The 19,151-nt window shown below is 45.3% G+C and overlaps 4 protein-coding genes across 4 annotated transcripts; 1 reads left to right on the top strand and 3 right to left on the bottom strand.

Annotated features, from left to right (window-relative positions):
- Window positions 1-2,876: 2,876 nt before the first annotated feature.
- Window positions 2,877-4,742, top strand: N7496_010756 (cytochrome P450; the record flags this gene model as incomplete). The annotated part of the gene is made up of 5 exons (XM_056703669.1): window positions 2,877-3,057; window positions 3,121-3,171; window positions 3,250-3,606; window positions 3,659-4,614; window positions 4,677-4,742. 5 exons carry the CDS (start codon window positions 2,877-2,879, stop codon window positions 4,740-4,742), a joined length of 1,611 nt encoding a protein of 536 aa, XP_056549629.1.
- Window positions 4,743-10,059: 5,317 nt separating this feature from the next.
- Window positions 10,060-10,548, bottom strand: N7496_010755 (uncharacterized protein; the record flags this gene model as incomplete). Its single annotated transcript, XM_056703668.1, has 1 exon — window positions 10,060-10,548. The coding sequence occupies one exon, from the start codon at window positions 10,546-10,548 to the stop codon at window positions 10,060-10,062; it is 489 nt and encodes a 162-aa protein (XP_056549628.1).
- Window positions 10,549-15,851: 5,303 nt separating this feature from the next.
- On the bottom strand, window positions 15,852-16,760 carry N7496_010754 (uncharacterized protein; the record flags this gene model as incomplete). Its single annotated transcript, XM_056703667.1, has 4 exons — window positions 15,852-15,985; window positions 16,067-16,268; window positions 16,343-16,398; window positions 16,430-16,760. The coding sequence occupies 4 exons, from the start codon at window positions 16,758-16,760 to the stop codon at window positions 15,852-15,854; spliced, it is 723 nt and encodes a 240-aa protein (XP_056549627.1).
- A 376-nt stretch (window positions 16,761-17,136) lies between these two features.
- On the bottom strand, window positions 17,137-17,681 carry N7496_010753 (uncharacterized protein; the record flags this gene model as incomplete). Its single annotated transcript, XM_056703666.1, has 3 exons — window positions 17,137-17,183; window positions 17,214-17,449; window positions 17,557-17,681. The coding sequence occupies 3 exons, from the start codon at window positions 17,679-17,681 to the stop codon at window positions 17,137-17,139; spliced, it is 408 nt and encodes a 135-aa protein (XP_056549626.1).
- Window positions 17,682-19,151: the final 1,470 nt, after the last annotated feature.

Here is a 19,151-nt window from a genome sequence, read left to right as displayed (position 1 = left end):
GTTGGGTGTACGGCTCGCTTATCCAATACGTTACCATTATCTGTAATTACAAAGCTCCAACTCCACTCCGTCGGTCATCACCCGTTAGTCTACTTTCTCCACTTAGCCTTTACCCTTTGAGTCGTGGCGTCGATGCACCCGACTGATAGCGAGTTTTGCTTCGCACACAGTAGAACAATGGCGTCGCCATCGGTGGCGTGCCGCTAGTGTCTGCCTGGTAAGGACATCGTGGCGAATTCGCAAGAGTTTATACGGTAAGCGTACCAGTGTACCTATCCATATCAATCATTATGAGGTATTCTATGTAATGGCTCCTTCTGTACCTAGTTACATGCCACCCCTCCAATTTATAGGTCTTCAAACAATAAAGTGCGAAGCCCCCCGACTACCTGACATAAAATCCCTTGCGTTCCTAACGAAGTTCACTTCTTCCTATAAATCGGTGAAACAGATTATTTATTGACTTCTTGATCGAAATCACCTCAGTACAATGGAAATATATCCACGTACGACATCAACATACGTGACGGAATATTCAGACGGACGGATGGGCTTATCGGAGACTAAGGTGCTAAAAAATAAGGACGTAATTTTTCACGGCATATAGGAGGTAATGGCAAAGTTGAATGGCTTGCTCACAAGCCTGTTGTATGTGTGACTGCACGGTTAAGACACCCCCATATTATTTCAGAACTCAAGTTTATTATATATCTACAATCAGGATAGTTTCAGTGGAAAAAATTCATTCCATCTTCAGCTAACCCCCTGTCATTAAAGAGATGAAAGATGAGGTTCTTCTGAGCTGAGCGGTGCTTCTTATGCTCTCGGCTAAGACGGCAACTTAGCATCTAAGTAGCTAGCTCACTCCGACGAATATCTGACGAACCACTCACCAATGTCGCTGCATAAACGAGGCTCGCCCTTTCGTTCGTCAGCTAACAAAAGAGGCTACTTTAGAGATTGATAGCTTCACTAGCGGAAATTTACCGACTTTCTAGTAAAGGGACCCCGCATGTGCCCGTTCACATTTCTTTTGGTCTCTATGTGGGTTTGATAGGTTTCAAGTTTCTTGCGTTGTAGCTATGTTGGACCTTATCTCAGCATTTATCCTTCTTTGTCTCGGAACGTCACAGGGTGACATTGCCATATAATCCACCATTTCTGGAAGTGGGGCTCGTGCTTTCATACCACAACTACACCTTTGAGTTCCATTACTGAACCTCAGCTCACGGAAAATTGCACGTTCTTTAAAAGGCAGTCGTCCCTGAAGCTGGGACAAATTTTTCATACCCATTGTTTATGTGAAATCAACTCTGCATATTCATCGCCTACAATGACATCGATTTTCTCAAAGCCCGAATTTCTCTCCGCTCTTTATGCCGGAAATGGAGTATATGCACCCTGAAGCATGGAACGAGATTACCTAAGTTGAACGGATTCATAGGTGTGGTTCATGAGGTGGATATACCATATCGATTGTTTTGAGTTTAAGACTGAAAAATAATTTCGCTACGAGCAGTGCCTTGATCCATTTCGGTTTTCGCCAGGAAAAGGTGATGCTCCGGCTGTCCAAGAGAAGGTATTCAGAGGATGTGATGATCAGGTCGCTTCCAGCGGGGGATAAGTGGTGAGCGCGTTGGCAAGTCCAGTCACTTCTCCGCCCACAAACTAATTCCGTTTTACAGGCACAGTGATATCTTGGCGTATCTCGGAGGAATGAACTCAGCACCTGCCCTACTCGCCTTCTTGCGGCTTTGGGGTGTCTGGAAACTGCCCCGTTACCTATCGACTGGTACGGTGAAAGGAGATTTGCAGATGGATATCCTCACTTTACTTGTCCTCGGTATGGCCAACGGGTCTCAGGCGTTTATAAATTTCACCATGTCACGAAAGAGCGGGAGATGGATTATGGGGAGAGGCTTTGATTGAATTACGATTTTGGATGCTCTGTTCACGCTTCTAGACCTCGCTGCTGCGATTATTAGGGTTGGCCTTCTTTAGTGAGAAGACATCATAACTTAGACTGGAATCAACTTGTTTATCCGTTAAATTCGCAGTTGACTCGGATGCATCCCACAGTCTAAATCAGTTCATTTCAATAAGCAAGTGCCTTACATCATACTGTGCTTAAAATTACCCTCGATCTCTCCCACCGAGCAACGTCAAAAAACGGACATCGTACCCACCTTTTTGCACCGGGCCAATAATATGCCATCCACCGCCGGAGCGCTGGTAGCATATGTTGCGGCTGGCAGACAATGGCTATCCGCTTCCTGTCAAACTGTAATCACCTTGAGTTCACACCGGCAGGACCCAAGCGCTTGTTTGCATATTAGACCAGACCCATATCAACGAGGTTGAAGCTCCAGCCTGCACCAATCCCTCTATGCGACATGTCGTATGTCGCCTCCTTTCGACATGCTCGGAATATTTGGCCACAGTATGTGGGAAAAAGGATAGCTTCGAGGAGAAGGAGCTGCAGTAAATGGAATTATACGCTAATCTTCTCAAGAATGATAGGCCATGGGCTAGCAAAATTGTTCGGGGAAAGACCGCAGATGAATAGCTAGATGTTGGTTTTCATGGAATGGACATCGTGCACTGAGGCATTAAGGGACTGGAAACAAGGAGGCAGAGAATGTACGTTCTAGGCCAGGCACTTCATTCATCAGCCTCATTCAAGATGGTAATTTTCATTTGTCACTGGCAGTAAGTAGGCGAAACGTCTCGTTCCTACCTAGGGCGGTTCAGCTCCGCTAGTGCGTATCCGCTGTTGATATATATATATATACCAGGCCAAGGGTCAAGATACGAGGAGGGGCCACCACGAGACAGCGCAGCGACCTCACGGGTTGTTTCCACTAAACCAAGAAAATATGCTCATCCCGACGCTGCTGGTAGGTTTTTGTTCCGGACTGCTGTTCTATGGATTGTCACGCCTGCGGTTCATACGGTTTATACAATATTGCCATATCCCCGGGCCAACCCCGTCTCTGATATGGGGTCATCTTAATCTCATAGCGAAACTTATCAGGCCAAACATCTCGAAGCACTTCCGTAAGTGAATTGCATCAGAGCCCAGTATTGACCACACTGGTACTAATACGAGCCACCTCCCAGAGTATGCAGTCCACGATCTCATCAAAAGCCAGACGCACGACAGTGGCCTTCGTAAGAAGAACTTTTTCCCTACGATCTTCTGACAAGGCAGCCACGCAATGGAGTGAAGCTAATTCCCGACAACTTTAGTTTTCCTGGATCTCCGTCCTGCCTTCTACCCCATGATTGTCATTTATTCCCACGAGCTGGCCGAACAGGTCACCAGGGCTACGCCGCAATTTAAGAATAGCCTGCCGAAGGCACCGCTCGAAGATGTGATAGGGCATGTTACAGGGCGTGATTCATTCTTGATGGCAAACGGAGAGCACTGGAAAGATATTCGGAAGAGTTTCAACCCAGCCTTTGCCCCGAACCACGTGGCAACTTTTACTCCCCAGATCGTCGAGAAAGTTAGGCTGTTTCTCAGGGGTCTGGATGCACACGCAGAATCAGGGGCAGATTTCAGCTTGGGGGAGCGGTGTACGCTTCTCACACTCGATGTGATCGGTCTGTACAAAGCTCCATATCGTCAAGGCTTGGGAGTCTGACAAATCGACAGGGCGCACAATCCTCGACATCGATGTCCACAGCCAAGATGACGAGTCGGAGCAGCACGAAGTGGTGCGCTGTTTCCGTGAGCTCCTCGCGAACCTGCCATTTTGGCCGCAGCTGGAATGGCTGCTCAGTCCTCGAAGATACCGCCGACGGATGGAGATTACTAGGACAATTGAGACCTCGTTACAAGACATCATCAAACACAAATTTGACGAATTGCACAGCGAGAACCCCGAGAAATCCGATCGGAGTGTATTGTCCTTGGGCCTTGAGAGCATTGAAACGTTAACCCCACAGAAGATGCGGGAAAACATCGACTCGATCCGCACTTTTATCTTTGCCGGCTATGACACCACCTCTGTTCTGCTCCAATGGGCCTTTTATGAACTCTCCAGAACTCCAAGAGCGCTGGCGGCCCTGCGTGTAGAGTTGGATCGCGTCCTGGGCCCAAACTCCGACCCAGAAGTTACGGCAGATGCCATTATGTCTGGCGAGGGTAAACTGGGCCAACTGCTCTACTTGTCCGCGATTATTAAGGAGACCCTTCGATTGCACCCGCCTGCAGGGACCTCTCGGTTCGTCGCACCGGGATCCGATTTCGGATTACACACTTCTCAGGGGGTTCTGCGGGTCGATGGGGCGATCATTTTCCTTAATCATTTCTCGATCCAACGGGATCCAGCCGTCTATGGAGCCTCGGCGGAGGCTTGGGTACCGGAGCGCTGGCTGGAAGCACGGGAGGAACCCATTCCAGTAAGCGCTTGGCGGCCGTTTGAGCGTGGGCCCCGCAGCTGTATTGGACAAGAACTTGCAATGCTGGAAGCGAGATTGGTGCTGGCGATGGCGGTGCGCCGCTATGATTTTACCAAGGTTGGCTTGGGGGCTCCCATCTTGCAGGCGGATGGATCGCTGAAGCTAGATAAACATGGCCAGGCGGAGGCTGGAACGCCTCTTTACGATGTGAGTTCGTCGGTGACCCTTAAGACATCCTCATTTCTCTCTAACGGTCAAATACCGGGAAGACGTTCAACATGTCTGCCAAACCAGTTGATGGAACCCAGATGAAGGTCAAATTTCGGGAGCCGTGATTAGCACCGCTTTCGGTTTAATTGGGGTATAGTCTTCCCACCACCACGTGCTCGGATAGTCTTTGCTGGATAAGAAAGATAAGAGAGCCGGAATGACTTCTTTTCCGGTCGGCTGGTATGGGACCAATTTATGAAGTTCCAGTCGGCAAAGTATTTAGAGAACCCTCTTGGCAGTTCAGCCGCGAGAATTTTTCACTCGCTCAAGAGTAAGCTCCCGTCAGCGAAAAAGGCATCTGTGGATACGTCTGTCACATCAGGTGAATAGCATTCATACTAAATTGTAACGGCAGAATTCACATTCAGGCACATAAAAGAAGAACAGCTTTTGCTTATTGAAAGAGGGGGGTGAAGGGGGGTTCAGTGAGTTAAGAGGAAAACCATAGATGAATTAGTAGAAATATAACGTAATTCCCGGTTGTGCCGTACACCCGGTTGTGCCGTACACTTTCCCCTAGTGGAACACTTCAAATCGATTATCTCAACCAGCACCGATCAATTTAACTAGATATAGCGATTTTTACATGTATTAATCCTGTGGCCAATCTCCCTGCACCCACTACACCTAGGTGGTGCCCTCTTTGCTGGCATAATTGGCTGACTAGGCAATTCAACCTCTGCATGCGAATCTACCCCATCATCTTCCTCTGGCTGGTCTAGCTGCTCAGCTAGCTGTATAGCCTCTTCAATGGTTAAACCCTCTGTGCAGGGTATCCTCTTAGTTGACCGATTGCGCTTTTTGATCATCTTCTCATTCGCTATACGCAGATTCGCATTGTCCTCTGCTAGTAAAGCACCGCTATGTAGCGCTAGCTGGAACCCCTTGATCATCTGGTCTAGGATCTCTTTTGATGGGCTCGGAGGGCTATTTGACCGCCGTTTTAGTAGATCTTTTAACATAGAAGCTTGCTTGAATAGCTGAGCAGCGGTTCTAGGCGTTTGTGGTGTGAATTGGCTAGATCTGCTGCTTGGACGGCTGCTTGGTGGTGTTGGTGTTCGTAGAGAGATATTAAGCTTGTTAAGCACTCTCTCGGCATCTAATGGTACTAGACCACTAGCTGCGAAGCTATTCTTGATAGTGGGATTGGCTGATTGGAAGGCTTCTTGCCGTGCGTGTTGGTAATCCACTAAGAAATCGTGCTTGTCGATATGGTTATATCCTCTACGCGCAAGATCGCTAACGAAGCGACCGTACGCGCGCTTAACCACTGCAAAACACCCAACATCTAGTGGTTGTAGTAGATGCGATGAATGCGCAGGCATACACAGAGGTATAATGTCGTTTTCTGTGCAGATTTGGTCGAATTGGGGTGTGAGATGGCTACCATGGCCATCAAGAATCAATAGTCGAAATCGCCCACGTATACGCGAATTCGTATGTGGGATAAAGTGCTTTTGTAACCAGCGTAGACCAATCTCATCGGTAGTCCAGCCATTCTTTGAGACCTCGATTCGCCAGTCTTTCGGTAGATTTTCGTTAAACCATCCTGCAATAGCCACTTTACCTTTGAAGACTATGCATGGCGGTAGTGAATAGCCATCTGCGCAGATTGCTTCGATCGCAGTAACCCATTCGCGATTTCCTGGTTGTAGAAGAGATCTCCGACCGTAGTATTCGGCCCTTGTGACTACTTTCTGCGAAGATATAAGGCCCATTGCAAAGCCTGTCTCATCGAAGTTATAGATATCCTCTGGTTGTATACCGTTCTCGTCAATCACACTTTGTACGGTCGCGAACCACTGCCGAATCGATTTCGGATCTTCGTTTAGTGCGCGCTGGTAGTCATAACGTCTCGAGAAGCGTGTACGAAGCTCATCGCGTCGTTTAATGAAGGTTGATGGCCAATTCTTTCCAACGGTAGGCGGAGGGGAGCTATCGCGCGCAGCTAGTAGGATATTGGCCATTACTCCCACAGTAGCCGGTCTAGGGGATGCACCGCGTGAATCCATAGAGAGTATCCATTCAGTAAGCGAATCCTCTTCAAATTGTGTTAATTTCAGGCGAGATGGGCGAGATTCAACGCGTGCAAGTACACCTTTCGCGCGGTCGGCTAAGGTTGTGTGAGGTATTTCGTATAGCTTCGCTACAGCGCGGATAGATTTGACGCGGCCATTTTTAATATCAGAAAGGGCTAATAGGATCTTGCCTTCCTGCTGGGCCAGTTTTTGCGAAGATTCAGAGCGAATTGGCGGCATGGTAGGTGGTTGAAGGTGGTGTATCAGTAGGAAGACGCGATTTTCGATGGGGTGTACGGCACAACCGGGTGTACGGCACAACCGGGAATTACGTTATATATTTTTTTGTAGCAGAAGCGGGTATATTTTCCACGTCACTACGATTATGATATGATGTATAAAGATTCTTAATTGCTCCTTCTACTTAAAGAAGCTATTACTCAGAAATTTGTCCGAATAGGATTCGCAGTAAAGTCAAGTCTATTCCCTAGGGAAAAAGTGGAAGAGCCCTCTAGTAGGAAAATCTGCTGATTACTTTAGATGCGATCAACAAAATATTATCAAGGATCCTTAAGAGGAAATAGGTTAGGGAATAGGTTTGGATGGGTTTCTAATGGGTTCTGATGGGTTCTTATGGGTTGGCCCTATTCTAATGCGGATACTTTAGCCAATCATTGATCGTCATTCAAAATTGCTTCTGAGCTATCTCCTTCCCTCTCTATCTTACTTAATTTACCTACTTGTTTATTTCCCTGCCTCCGTATGTATTCACATTTACTCTCTTCCTTTACGCTTGACTAATTCTCTTCTAATTCCTATAATGTCTCAAAGCCAGCAGTCTGATATCTTGTCTTCTTTCTACGATGGTGACACAGATAACCTAGGTTATTCAACATCATTCAATGAAAATACGATCCTCTCCAGCAGCCAGCCAACATTAGACACCTTTAGTTCTGACTTTATCAGACCAAACCTTCCACCTCCTATTCCTCCCTCTTTCACGCGTGTTGGCCCGACTCGAAGAAAAGCCTATGTCTTCTACGATACAATGGCGCATACAGAATGGGTTGATTGGTGGCTACAGACGGACTATGGGCAGAAACGCAAGATGCAATGGGATGCAGAACATATAGCAAAGATATGGAAAGACTTTGAACAAGTCGCCCAAATCGCAGATGGCTCACCTAAGGTTATGTGCAAACGATGTTGCAAGATCCTAGAACACCCTCAGACACCACTTCAAGGTGGCAAAGGTCTTCATGGCACGTCAACTATGATAAAGCATTTGAAGACTGGAGGGTGTAAACGGATTGCGACCGAGGGAAAGACAGAGATTACTCAATTCATGAGAACAGTAGTATGTTTCCTATATATAATTACCTCGGATTCAACTAATACTTTTCTTGGATAATCTATAGGAACAATCATCATCTACAACTTTGTTTTCCCAAGCTGCCTGGGAGGAGGCAATTCTGCAAATTCTTACAATTCACAGGGATATTCACACAAGAGTCTCAAAGCCTTTATAATAATATTAAATAAACATTCTGCTACTGTTTCGGTCGCTTGGCATGCTCAGTGGCTTGGTTAGTCTGACTTCCAACGATAAACTTAAGATTACTCAAGCAATGAGCTCACTCTTTGTTGCCATCTATTGCCAAAGTACTTTCTTGGCATGTCTGCACTCATCATGTGGGAGAATGGTACAGCTGAAGTGATGATGTTGTCATGTTACATCAACATCATCTCATTGATAGAATACGTGCAGGGTCACCAGCTCTGACCATTTCGCTGCGGGAGACCTTCTGTTAAAGAACTGTCTATAAAATATCTTCCAAAAAAGCGATTCTTAGTAGACTACAGCGCGATCTCATGCTTTGCGGGAATATTGTATGAAGGTAGCTGTTTCTTGTTTGAATTTGCCGGGCGTCCGTTTATATCTTTTGCTTCATGTACTCCCCAATATTGACGAAAAAATTATGATGGCGCAAATCTTGGTCAAGTGTCGATTTAGAAAAGGAACTTTGCCTAGCCGTTATGCTAGCTTCTGGTGTGACCCAACAGTTTATTAGTAATGATCTCGCTCGATGCGACCCCCGAAAGCGACTTAGACGTTGTAGCTGGTAGATCCTTTGTACAGTAGTGTTTAAAATATCGAGCAAACCCTACAGTACTAAGTGACCCATGCCTAATAGTCAGCGCTGCAACACCCATAGTGGCCAGGACATTCAGTAATTGCAAGTCAAGAATTGGCGTAGCTCTCAAGTAATGGCAACCTGTGACTTTCCTCGAGGCGTCGACGCTCTCGCTGGCTCCGCAACAGCTCTAATTCATCAAAATTCTGCTGCGGAAAGGCGTGGCGGTCTGAGTTTGGCATTCCCACAAAAGGCGTAGCAGCTGCCACTAACTCGAACGAGTCGTAATACAGTTTCGTGCTCTTCCACCTGCCTCCAAACTTGGATCACGCGTTGAAGCAGACGTCAACAGCCTCGGATGTTTTGGGCTTGAGGCGAGCCGAGCTTTGGTCCTGGTGTTTTATGAGGCAGAAGCAAGCCAACAAGATCAGTCACATCCGAAACTGAGCAAGAAGTTAGGACGCAGTGAATGAATTAGCGTAGGAGTTCACACATTCCGGCCAGACACGGATGGCCAAGGCACACTTGCCGCTGAGCATGGGAAGTATATCTTTTCTGCGCTATTCTGAACCCTGAGGCTTGGTGGGTTGTTAAAGTTAGTATCTTGGTAGAAAGTTACGATTCTGAATAGGTAGCCCGCTCGGCTGGGGCCTTTATAGCATTCCAGACGTGCTCCAGGCTCGTGAGTGACCTATTATTGCACTTTAAGGCCCTAATGCAGTATTTCCGATTATAGCTGCTCTGGGCTTCACAGGATCTTAACATGTGACTATCGCACTTCCATATATCCAGTTGGGGACAATGCAAGAGTTTGTGACTCCACCAGACTTCAAGTTTAATGCATGTTAGGAGCCTGATTGGCAGAGGGCTCCCTTCTCCCTTTGCAGTCAAGGGATGGCAAAATCCGGTCGGGAAACTATGTTTGCTGATCATGGCTACTACAGTACAGGTTACTGATTCTGAAGAGCGATGAGTTCTCAGGGGAAACGTGGGACGTATTTCTAGCTGCGGAGAAGGACAGGAACGCAAGCCTGTTCAAAGTGCCGATTGAAGGGCAACATCTGGCTAAATCCACGTTTCTCTTCTAGCATATTCTAACCTTCTTGATCCCTGCATCTCCAATCTATTCAAACAAGACATGATTTCCACCACCTCCTTAGAGCTTTCTTCGGCTACATGTGAGCGCCTTTCATGATAGGCATAAGCAGCCTTGAATGCGCATAGACCCTTCAGTACTGTTTAACCCAGGCCTTAATTTCATCATTTCCCTGGGTCCAGCAGACAACAGGCTTTGTCCCGCAGTTCTTGTCGCCACGAGCAACCTTCAGCTGGTGGATGATGTTACCCACTCTAGATTGGGAGAAAACCTGACTATTTTTGCCGACCACCTCGACACCGAGTAGGTACTTCTGAGGGCCCCCAAACAAGCCCACATCCCCCTGGGTAACGGCCCCGCCATGAAAGTTGGCCTGATGGGCGAGTGTTTTTTCGTAGACCTGGGAGTAAGTTTCATCCGTGATGTAACCGTCGATGCACTTGCAGTCATGCCACGGGGTGGAACCGCGTGCCTCCAGGCCGTTAGGTACTTCGTATAAACCCGCATGGTTAACAAGGGGCTCATTGGGGCGAACAAGTTCCGCCGCATTGGCCATTGAGTCAGGAACCGGAGCGGCTCCACCCAATGTCGCAATGGCAGTAAGAAAAACCACGAAGCGCATTTTGACCAGGAGCTAAGTAGTATTTGCTTATGGCGTCTTTGTATAAACTTCAACAGAACACTTCAAGGGTTGCAGGCAGGGTGCGATTTGCGCTGAGATGGAATGGTTGGAAGAGTGTTCAGATGGAGCGTTCGAAAGGAGCGTTCAAAAGGAGTGTTCAAAAGGAGTGTTCAAAAGGAGTGTTGGTCCCGAAGAAAATATTCGGATAGTTGGCTGCCCGCGTGTAGTCCGAATGCTGCGGGTGTCTATCTCTTTATAGGCGTTGCGTATGGCCTCGACCAGATGACAGGAAGTCACGTGGGGACAGGAGAGGCGAAGTAGAAAAGAGACAACCTTTACTTCAAAAACGAAAAATAATAATTTTAGTACAATCCTTCCTCGAGCGAAAATTTTATTTGACAGATTTACGATAATTTGTTCCTTAGTCATTTTCGTTTATATTCATAACACCTCTTTTCCTCCCCATAATTTTTAGTCTTTGGATCTAAATTACTAATGTGCATTGGTCAACTATTTAAAAATCCAGCATATTTTATAGTCATTCATTATAAGCAATAATAAACCCATGTCATCCTTTAACCACCCGTCCTCTCAATTGAACATCCAATACATCACTTATTATAGCAGGGGGCCGGTAGATTGAGGCTTTATAATAGCGATGAGCGGATGTCGAAATAGCGGGACACTGGTTGCTTCTCCAGACCTATGGAAATAAAATTGTTAGGAGACTAATAAAACACGATTAGTTGTGGTACCGAGGTATTACTGTATCAATAAACCGGTAAATTTCGACTGTTTCAGCGAATGGGCCCAAATAAAGCTCCTCCCGAGGGTGGATACGAGCAATATCGAGCTTTTTTGTTTGATGATTTTCATAGGCGAAGGTCTTCAAAAATCGCCTCCACTGTAGAGATTTTGCTTCTACGACAATTGAAGGCACTTCAAGGAAACATGCAAGATTACTTGCTCATTGTACACGGCACACCGAAAATCCTCAGAGGCTACTATGGATTGAGATTGATATGTACCCCCTCGTCCGACTGTCCGCGTCGTTATCACAACATAACGAAATAAAGTAAGCCTTAATCTGGTCAGCAAAAGCGGACTTTGGCCGCTAGCGTTCTATTCTGACCGCGGAACTAGCCTCTTATCTGAACGCCGATCGCTAGAATAAGGTTTTTTTTCCTCGTCTTACAACTGCCTCTATTGAACTTTGCACCTTTAGCCCCGCTGCCGCTAAGTCCATAATATACTTCCGGTCGCATAATCTCCCCTAGCCCATTAAGGGGATAAGTGTATAGGGAGTAGATCTATCACGGTGTATACCAACCCTATCGCTTGATGTCTAGAAAGTAGAAGTTTTTCTCGTAAGCGGTGGGTTACGGAAATAAATAGAGCCTGACTGTAAGTCAAGAGGATCCGGCGATTGAACGAGACGCCAATGCCTTATAGTGGACAGATTACTCCTCAATAGTCATTTTGGCATAGCGAGCTGGTGCCAATTGCTACGGCCCTGCAAATATCGATCTGCTTGAGGGCCAAAGGACAGACACTGCTCTCAAATAGTCCGATGGATTTCGCGTTGTATGAATAGACAAAGGCGTAAGCCTCATATCACGCGTAGCACAAAAGGATCTGCAGAGAAGCATGGGATCGTTCTACTTAGACAAGCGCAAAGGGGAACCGGAACAGGCATGTGTATATCAGACTGCTACAGTACGTGCAGTTCTCTAGCCTGCTTAACAAGAGAAATGGTTTTTAGGAACGCCCAGCGGACCACAGTAAACCCGTCTGTTTTTGGAGGGGTCTATTAAGTATGTGTTTAAAATGGTTTCATCGTTATTATGCCATCGCCTACCTTTCCTGTTGTGCAAGCTATTCTTCTGCTAGTATATACCGTAGCTGGTCATAAAACGCGCTCTACCGCGGAGGCATGAGGGCTGTCACTTCTCCGAACTACATATAATAAGCAGATGAGCTGGCTGAAATCTGCTGAGACGATACCGTGCCAAGTGTAGCGGATAGATTAACCATTGCATTATGGCTGCGAAGTTTGTAAGCTTCTATTATTGCTCGGGTCAAGACTTGTAATGCTGGGAGGCAGTGTTGGATCTCTCCGAGACGTCCTTTGGGAAGCAGTCTCGGAATGATACCGACATGAATCCAGAAAATGCATCATCGGGTATGGCATTGACAGCCTGTCTCATAAGGTTGCTATTTTTTTTGATCTAGCAATAGTTTCAAATCGTAGGGAGGAGCAGAAAATATTGGTGTTAATGATGATTTGTTCCACTTCGGATTAAACAGTTTGCGCAGATTAAGTGTCATTGTCTAGAGACTCCATGGAAGGTCCTAGAATTTACGGTTTAAGTACGCTACATTGATAACTGGATTCAAGAATCACATGCTAAAGCCGCATTATGCAGACCCATATCACGAAAGTACTCCAGAAGCAGTGGATATCTTCGAGTTGGATTAAGCTTCCAGGGAGCCAATAATACTTGCTTAAATAGACGATAGAGCAATTATTCTGTGGTGAGCTTACTCAAATTTGACGAAAGGGCGACGGAACTGGCCCAGTGCAACTTTGTACCTTAACAGCGTACGGACTAAGTACTTTGGACGAGGTAATCATAACGAAATTGGAATCATAAAGGCAATTGGCAATTGAGCTAAAGGATGTGTTCCTTCATCTACCTAAAGCCCACTTGAGTCTGTCGCAATCCAAAACCGGACGGCTGACGGTGTAAGTGGGTTGATGCGTTTTGCTTGCAATATTTTAAAGGCCCTATTCCATCTGATCACGTATGGAGCTAGCGCTGAAGCCCTGACTCTACAAGGCCCACTCCCTGTTCTAGAATTCGTCAATCATATGCAACGCTAGGACCTCTAAGCCCCTTGCATAATACACAATGATGGGATTTTTACAAAGCGGTTGGTTCGAAACATCATAGCAGCGCCCTTTTCAAAGGTCACACGAATTTCAGAACAAGTGGCAGGGGATCATATTGTGGGATTAGCTATCTCGCGGACCTTTAACTTTCCACGAACTTGAGCTGTAAGATCTCCTGTTCAGGTACACACTCACCAGGTACTGACTTTGAGGGGCGTTTGAAACTATTGTAGACTACATTACACACCATTTTGGGGAAAATCCTGAGAGTTTGAAGGAGCTAGTGCGGCTTTTCCCGAGCAATGTTCGGAAGTTTCTGGGGCTAGATTTGAACCCTGACAAGTAAGTTTTCCAAAGACCAGTAAAACTGGAATCTAGCGAGCGGATGGCACCCGACTTGTTAGATCAGCCGCACTATATCCAGCTTATAGGTACAATCAGTCAATTATAAATTATTCTGGTTATGCACAACGTTACTCCCCATGTGTCTTGAGACCCAAAACTTGTCTTTAAGCAAACATCGACCACATTGCTGAACTAAGTTTCCCGTCAAGCTTCACGGTCTTCGGTGTGGCAAAGAAAGAAGGAAGAATGAATATGGAGGGCCAATTTGCGGTTATTGGTAAAGATTCCTGCGCTATTAAAAGTGTACCAAGACCCATTGCTGACGGGATTGAATTCCAGGCCTTGGTTCCATGGTATGGAATGGCGAGCAATCTCCGCGGTCAGATGCCTAAAGCATCCAAACTATATGTTTACGATCTTCAACGCACCCTCCGTGAGAAATTTGTCCGGGATTGTAATAATTTCGGCCCTATTGAGATAGTCAACTCAGCAAAAGAGGCGACTACACGTTCTCATGTTGTAGTGTGCACTTTACCAAGCACCCAAGCTGTTCGAGACACCTCTTTAAGCGATACAGGCGGCTGTATTTCAGCGGCTCGCAATCCGGATAAATTATTGCTAGATGCTTATACTATTGAATCTTCTATTGCCCGAGACATCGCAGATAGGCTGGCTGCACTGAATGTCGGCGCTTACGTGAATATTTCAATATTGATATGTTTGAAATCAGAATACCAATGTAATAGAACTCAATAAATGCTGTGCTCACACAGGATGGTCTTCAAGCTGGAGCGAGTGGCAAACTTGATTTTGTGATCGGATGGAAAAGGCCAGGGCATTCCGACCAAGGGCTCCAGAAGCTTCGCTATGTCTTAGAGGTGATGGGTGACTGGGAAAAGCTGTTTTGGTGCGGCTGTATTGGTGCTGGACTTGCAGCGAAGATCAGTAATAATTATATTGCTTGTACTGTTCTGCTCGTGGTCGCAGAAGCCACTGAAATCGGAGTTCGATCCGGTATAGACCCAAACCTGCTTCATTAAGTCCTTCATTGCTCGTCGGGGCAGACTTTTATAGGTGATATTTCAAGGAACGTATCGAGAGCGGGCAAAGATTATGGCAATGGTATTACAGTCGATACCATGATAAAGTTTATTAATTGGGTGTGCTCGCAGGAAACGAGACGGAAGTCAATTCAAGAATGGCTTTAGCTGCTCGAGATATCTGGACGGCAGCTGTCGAGAATGCGGACACCATTTGCTGGGATGTTGTCACGACTTTGAGAAGCACGAGTGCTCTCAGGAGTACTTAGACGCAGCATCAATCAATCAATTACACTAAGACAAGCACTCTGCGTCCTTAGGTCGATATTTGAATATTCAGTAGGGGAGTATTTTTGGGGGTCAGGGCTGAATGCTGTACAACCTACTAGGAGTACATGGCGGATCCAGTGTTTGTTCAGAAATACGGTGGAAATCTAGCTACTAACAGCAGTGTTGCAGACCGGCCAAGGAGATTCTCTTTGTTCTCTTGTTTACAGGAAGCAAGAGGGTACTTCTCAGCTAATGGACACTTTCACTCGAGAGCTATTCCTGTTCTCCGATCAGAGGTCATGAAATTAGAATAGATCACGAATATTGTATGCGTAGAAAAAAATTAGCCTCTCGCAACAGGCCGCAGATCTATAATAAACCATGAATTTCAGTTTAACCAAGGCCTGCGAAGTGCCGGCCCTATAACGCGCGAGAAGGCGCTGATACTGGAGAGTGTGAGCTCATATCCATCTCATAAACCTGAGCACCTTCGAACTCTTCCTGAAACACGCTGTGTGTTTTTCTCAGGCAAATTAGGCCCCTTCTCAGGCTCTTCCACTGGCTCAATACTCCTTCGCTTCTTCGAATTATATTGCGCACGGCCTTCCTCATCATGACCATTCTCTATAATATCCTCTCGCATACGTTCATCCGTCTCCTCTTTTGGAGATCTCTCTCAGACTTACATCCGCACTCTCAGACGAAAGCAAGCTGCTCCTTTTCTAGATCAAGCCGAATACCACGCAAAAGAAATATTAGAACCTGAAGAGTGGTCGATGTATTGAGCCACGGCGAGAATGGCAGATACCACGCGCCGGGTTAAAGAGACGCCCTACGCCTGCGTCTATAGTTGGCACAGAAAGGGTAAGTCTAGCGAGAGCTGCGAGTACTGAAAATCTGTGGTCATGATCTCTCCAGAATTCGCGCGGCGGTATTGACTTGAAGTATTTATCATACAAGAACTACTTACCACTCTTAAAATACTGAGTGAGCTCAGAGACTGGTACAGCGGACCGACTATCATGAGTGAGTAGTAGGTCAATCTTAATCGTAGGCTTCGCGCTTTGTATATCTCCAGCTCGGAAGAGGGAGCTATAAGTACCTTTCTCATAGCGTTTGACTCGGTCTTGGAGACTTTGTTTGTGTTGGGCAGCAAAGTCTTCTTTATTATCCTGTTAATCGGGGGTTTTGATGAATTCAAGCTTATCCTGCGTAATTTAAATAGTCCCAGTTAAATATATATCACTGAGACCCTCAAGGCCAGTAATCGTGTAGTAGTCCCTGAGCTTCCTTTCAGCTGATCTTAGAGCCTTAAGCACTCGTTGTTTCTAACCGATCTTCTTCCGTTGTAGCTGGCGAATGCGGTTCTCTAGATGATCAAAAAGGCGATTATGGAAACTGAAAACAGTATGAATCTTCAAATCTTCAGACTTTGAGAGGGCAGTGGTGAATTTGTAGAAAGGCTGAGTGACCCAGAATAGGTAATTAATCGGCCGCCACTTATCTGATGTAACCCGAAGATGAGTGCGAAGAAATTTAAGGTAGAAGGTATTAAAGATAGATGTAGCCTCTTGGCCTGGCGGAGTATTACGAATGTCGAATTCTAGCGTGTCCGTATATCCTGTTGGAATGAAGGCGTATTTGACTGGAGATTTTGAAATCATTCACGTCGCTAAGAGCTTAAATTGATAAAGATGGTAAGGTTTAAGGTTATAGTAAGATATTGTATAATTAGTACTCATTTGATAGGTAGAATGAATAGTGTTCAGTCAACCCTTTTTTAATGCGTTTGCTATGATATACTCTCTTACTGTTGGACTAGCTATTTTCATATGCTCTATAGACTAGAATATGTCGGTATTCTTGTTTACTGGGTTGGCTTTCAGTTGACTAATGAGCTGCTTTTGGCTTAACTGCATCATATGGGCAATGTATAGTACTCAGATAAGCAGAATACTAGAGCCTGGGCCCTGATATTGGGGCGAGTCTTGCAAAATGAGGTAAGAGTCAAATTATTAGACGCATTGTTTGTTGTAAGAGCTAGTCGAGGCCTTTGATCTCATACTTTACGAGCAGATTTAGTTCTACTATACTTAAGTAAGTCCTAGTATACATACTAGTGGGGGGCTTAAAGCCTACTTGAACCTCCTGATATTCCCAATCAGCGTCAATGAATTGACCAGACACTGCTATAAAGGTCTGTTGGAGGGGGAATTCCAACAATTTAAGCTTATTGAGAGCTTGACTTTTGGCGGGAGCATTCGAAGCCTCTCGTTCGGCTGATCTTGTGCTTTTGTTTAAATTCGACGTTGTAAGTTCTTCGAGAGGGAAATCTTGTAGTAATTGACGCTTTCTGAGCTAGTTATAGAGCCTCGAGAAATTCGGGATGTTCGACAGTCGCAAGAGGAAGCCGTAGGGTAGTAATTGTAGTGATTAGTTGGTGTTCCCAATGACTCTCACTTAATGGTTCCGGTGAGAATCTTACCCAAAAAGTAGTAAAACCAGCTTTTAAAGAATTGTTCATCTAGGAACTGGCATGCTTCTGTAGCAGGCGCCTGATACTTAAGCGGCTCTTGGTTTTGCATATTGCCCGTTTTAGGTGTCTCGTAGGACAGTCGTTCCTTGTTGCCCTACGGTCCCTACTTTGGTATGGATGATAGAATTCGGATAATTCAAAATCGCACCGCAGTGCTTGCATATCACCTTAGTTTACCCAGTAATAAAATGGGCAACCTATTCGAAGTCAGCCTATATCCCTGCTCCCTGCTACTTTCAATCCCAAAAAGCGGATCAATGCTCAGAGTGCCTGATCTGTGTCTGAATCCACCAATCAACGAATTGCTCTTTATTCATATCTTAACATATAACCTAGCTTTGCGCTGGATATGTAGAGTGCTAAAAAGATGAAGAAAATGAAAAAGGCAGAGGAAGAAGAGCTATTTTGGCTTGTGGAGCCAGGCGCGAAACTTTTGGAAAAAAGATAGGACGCATCATCAAATTCGCCACCGTCTGAAAGGGGTACTAAGTAGATATTTGATGATATAACAAGGGTCAGTGAGAGAGCCTTATGATACTATATGAAAGAGAGACCTTAGTTAACTAACAGAGCGGAGAAAGTAAACCTTTATTTCAGTTAAACTAAAGATATTGAAAATTATATAATGGCTCATCCAATTTAAACACTACCTATTATTGTACCAGAATGATACTCATTACCTTTCTATATAATGTTATCCATACCTAATAAATTGTTAGGAGTTATAGCTATGTTTGCAGCCATATTAACTTTAATGATTATGCCTAGACCTCGACACGGCCCACGGTCCGCCATTTTGGGCCAGCCCGGCCCGCCCGGGGGCGGGCTATGGGCGTCCTATTACCGCCCATAGGCGGGCTGCCTATTGCTCCAGCCCATGCGCGGCCCATTAGCCCAAAAACGAACCAAAATAGAAATCCCCGTAAGCTACATAAATTATGCTATTCCTACTTACATTTCTTAGTATTTTTTGTATTTACATTACCCTTAATTTAAATATATCGATGAGTTCTATTGATTATGAAGAGAAAAGTAAGTTAGGTTTATATAAATTTTTAGTTACTCTACTATACACTTATATACTACTACCCTTAAATATATCCTTAGAGCCGTATAGATAGGACTCGAACCCTACTAGAGACCCGCTACCGTACACTACTTTTATAAGGTAATAGGACTATATCCTCCTCCTTATCCTTATCCTTAATACTAGCCTTAACTTAGTGGTCCTTAGGCCTAGGTCCCTTATTTATATCTATCCTTCGTCTCTTCCTAAGCGATGTTTAGCTTCGTATCTTAGTAGAAGACTTAATAGAAGCAAAAAGAGACTTATCCTCTTCGTTATTACTAATTAGATTAAAATTCTTACTCGGTTACCTAGTATCCGTTTCTTCTTCCGCTAATTTAAGCTCTTATTCGGTCGCTAGTTCTCGGATAAAAGTAAGCTACTCCTCCTCTACTTTAAATTTAGTAGTATATATAAATATTATAAGATCTTATATAGTTATTATATTTAATA

This window comes from Penicillium cataractarum, assembly GCF_028827025.1.
Source record: "Penicillium cataractarum strain IBT 29864 chromosome Unknown utg000009l, whole genome shotgun sequence".
Lineage (NCBI taxonomy): Eukaryota > Fungi > Ascomycota > Eurotiomycetes > Eurotiales > Aspergillaceae > Penicillium > Penicillium cataractarum.
The sequence above is the reverse complement of the archived record's forward strand: the minus strand, read 5'-3'. Positions and strand labels throughout refer to the sequence as shown.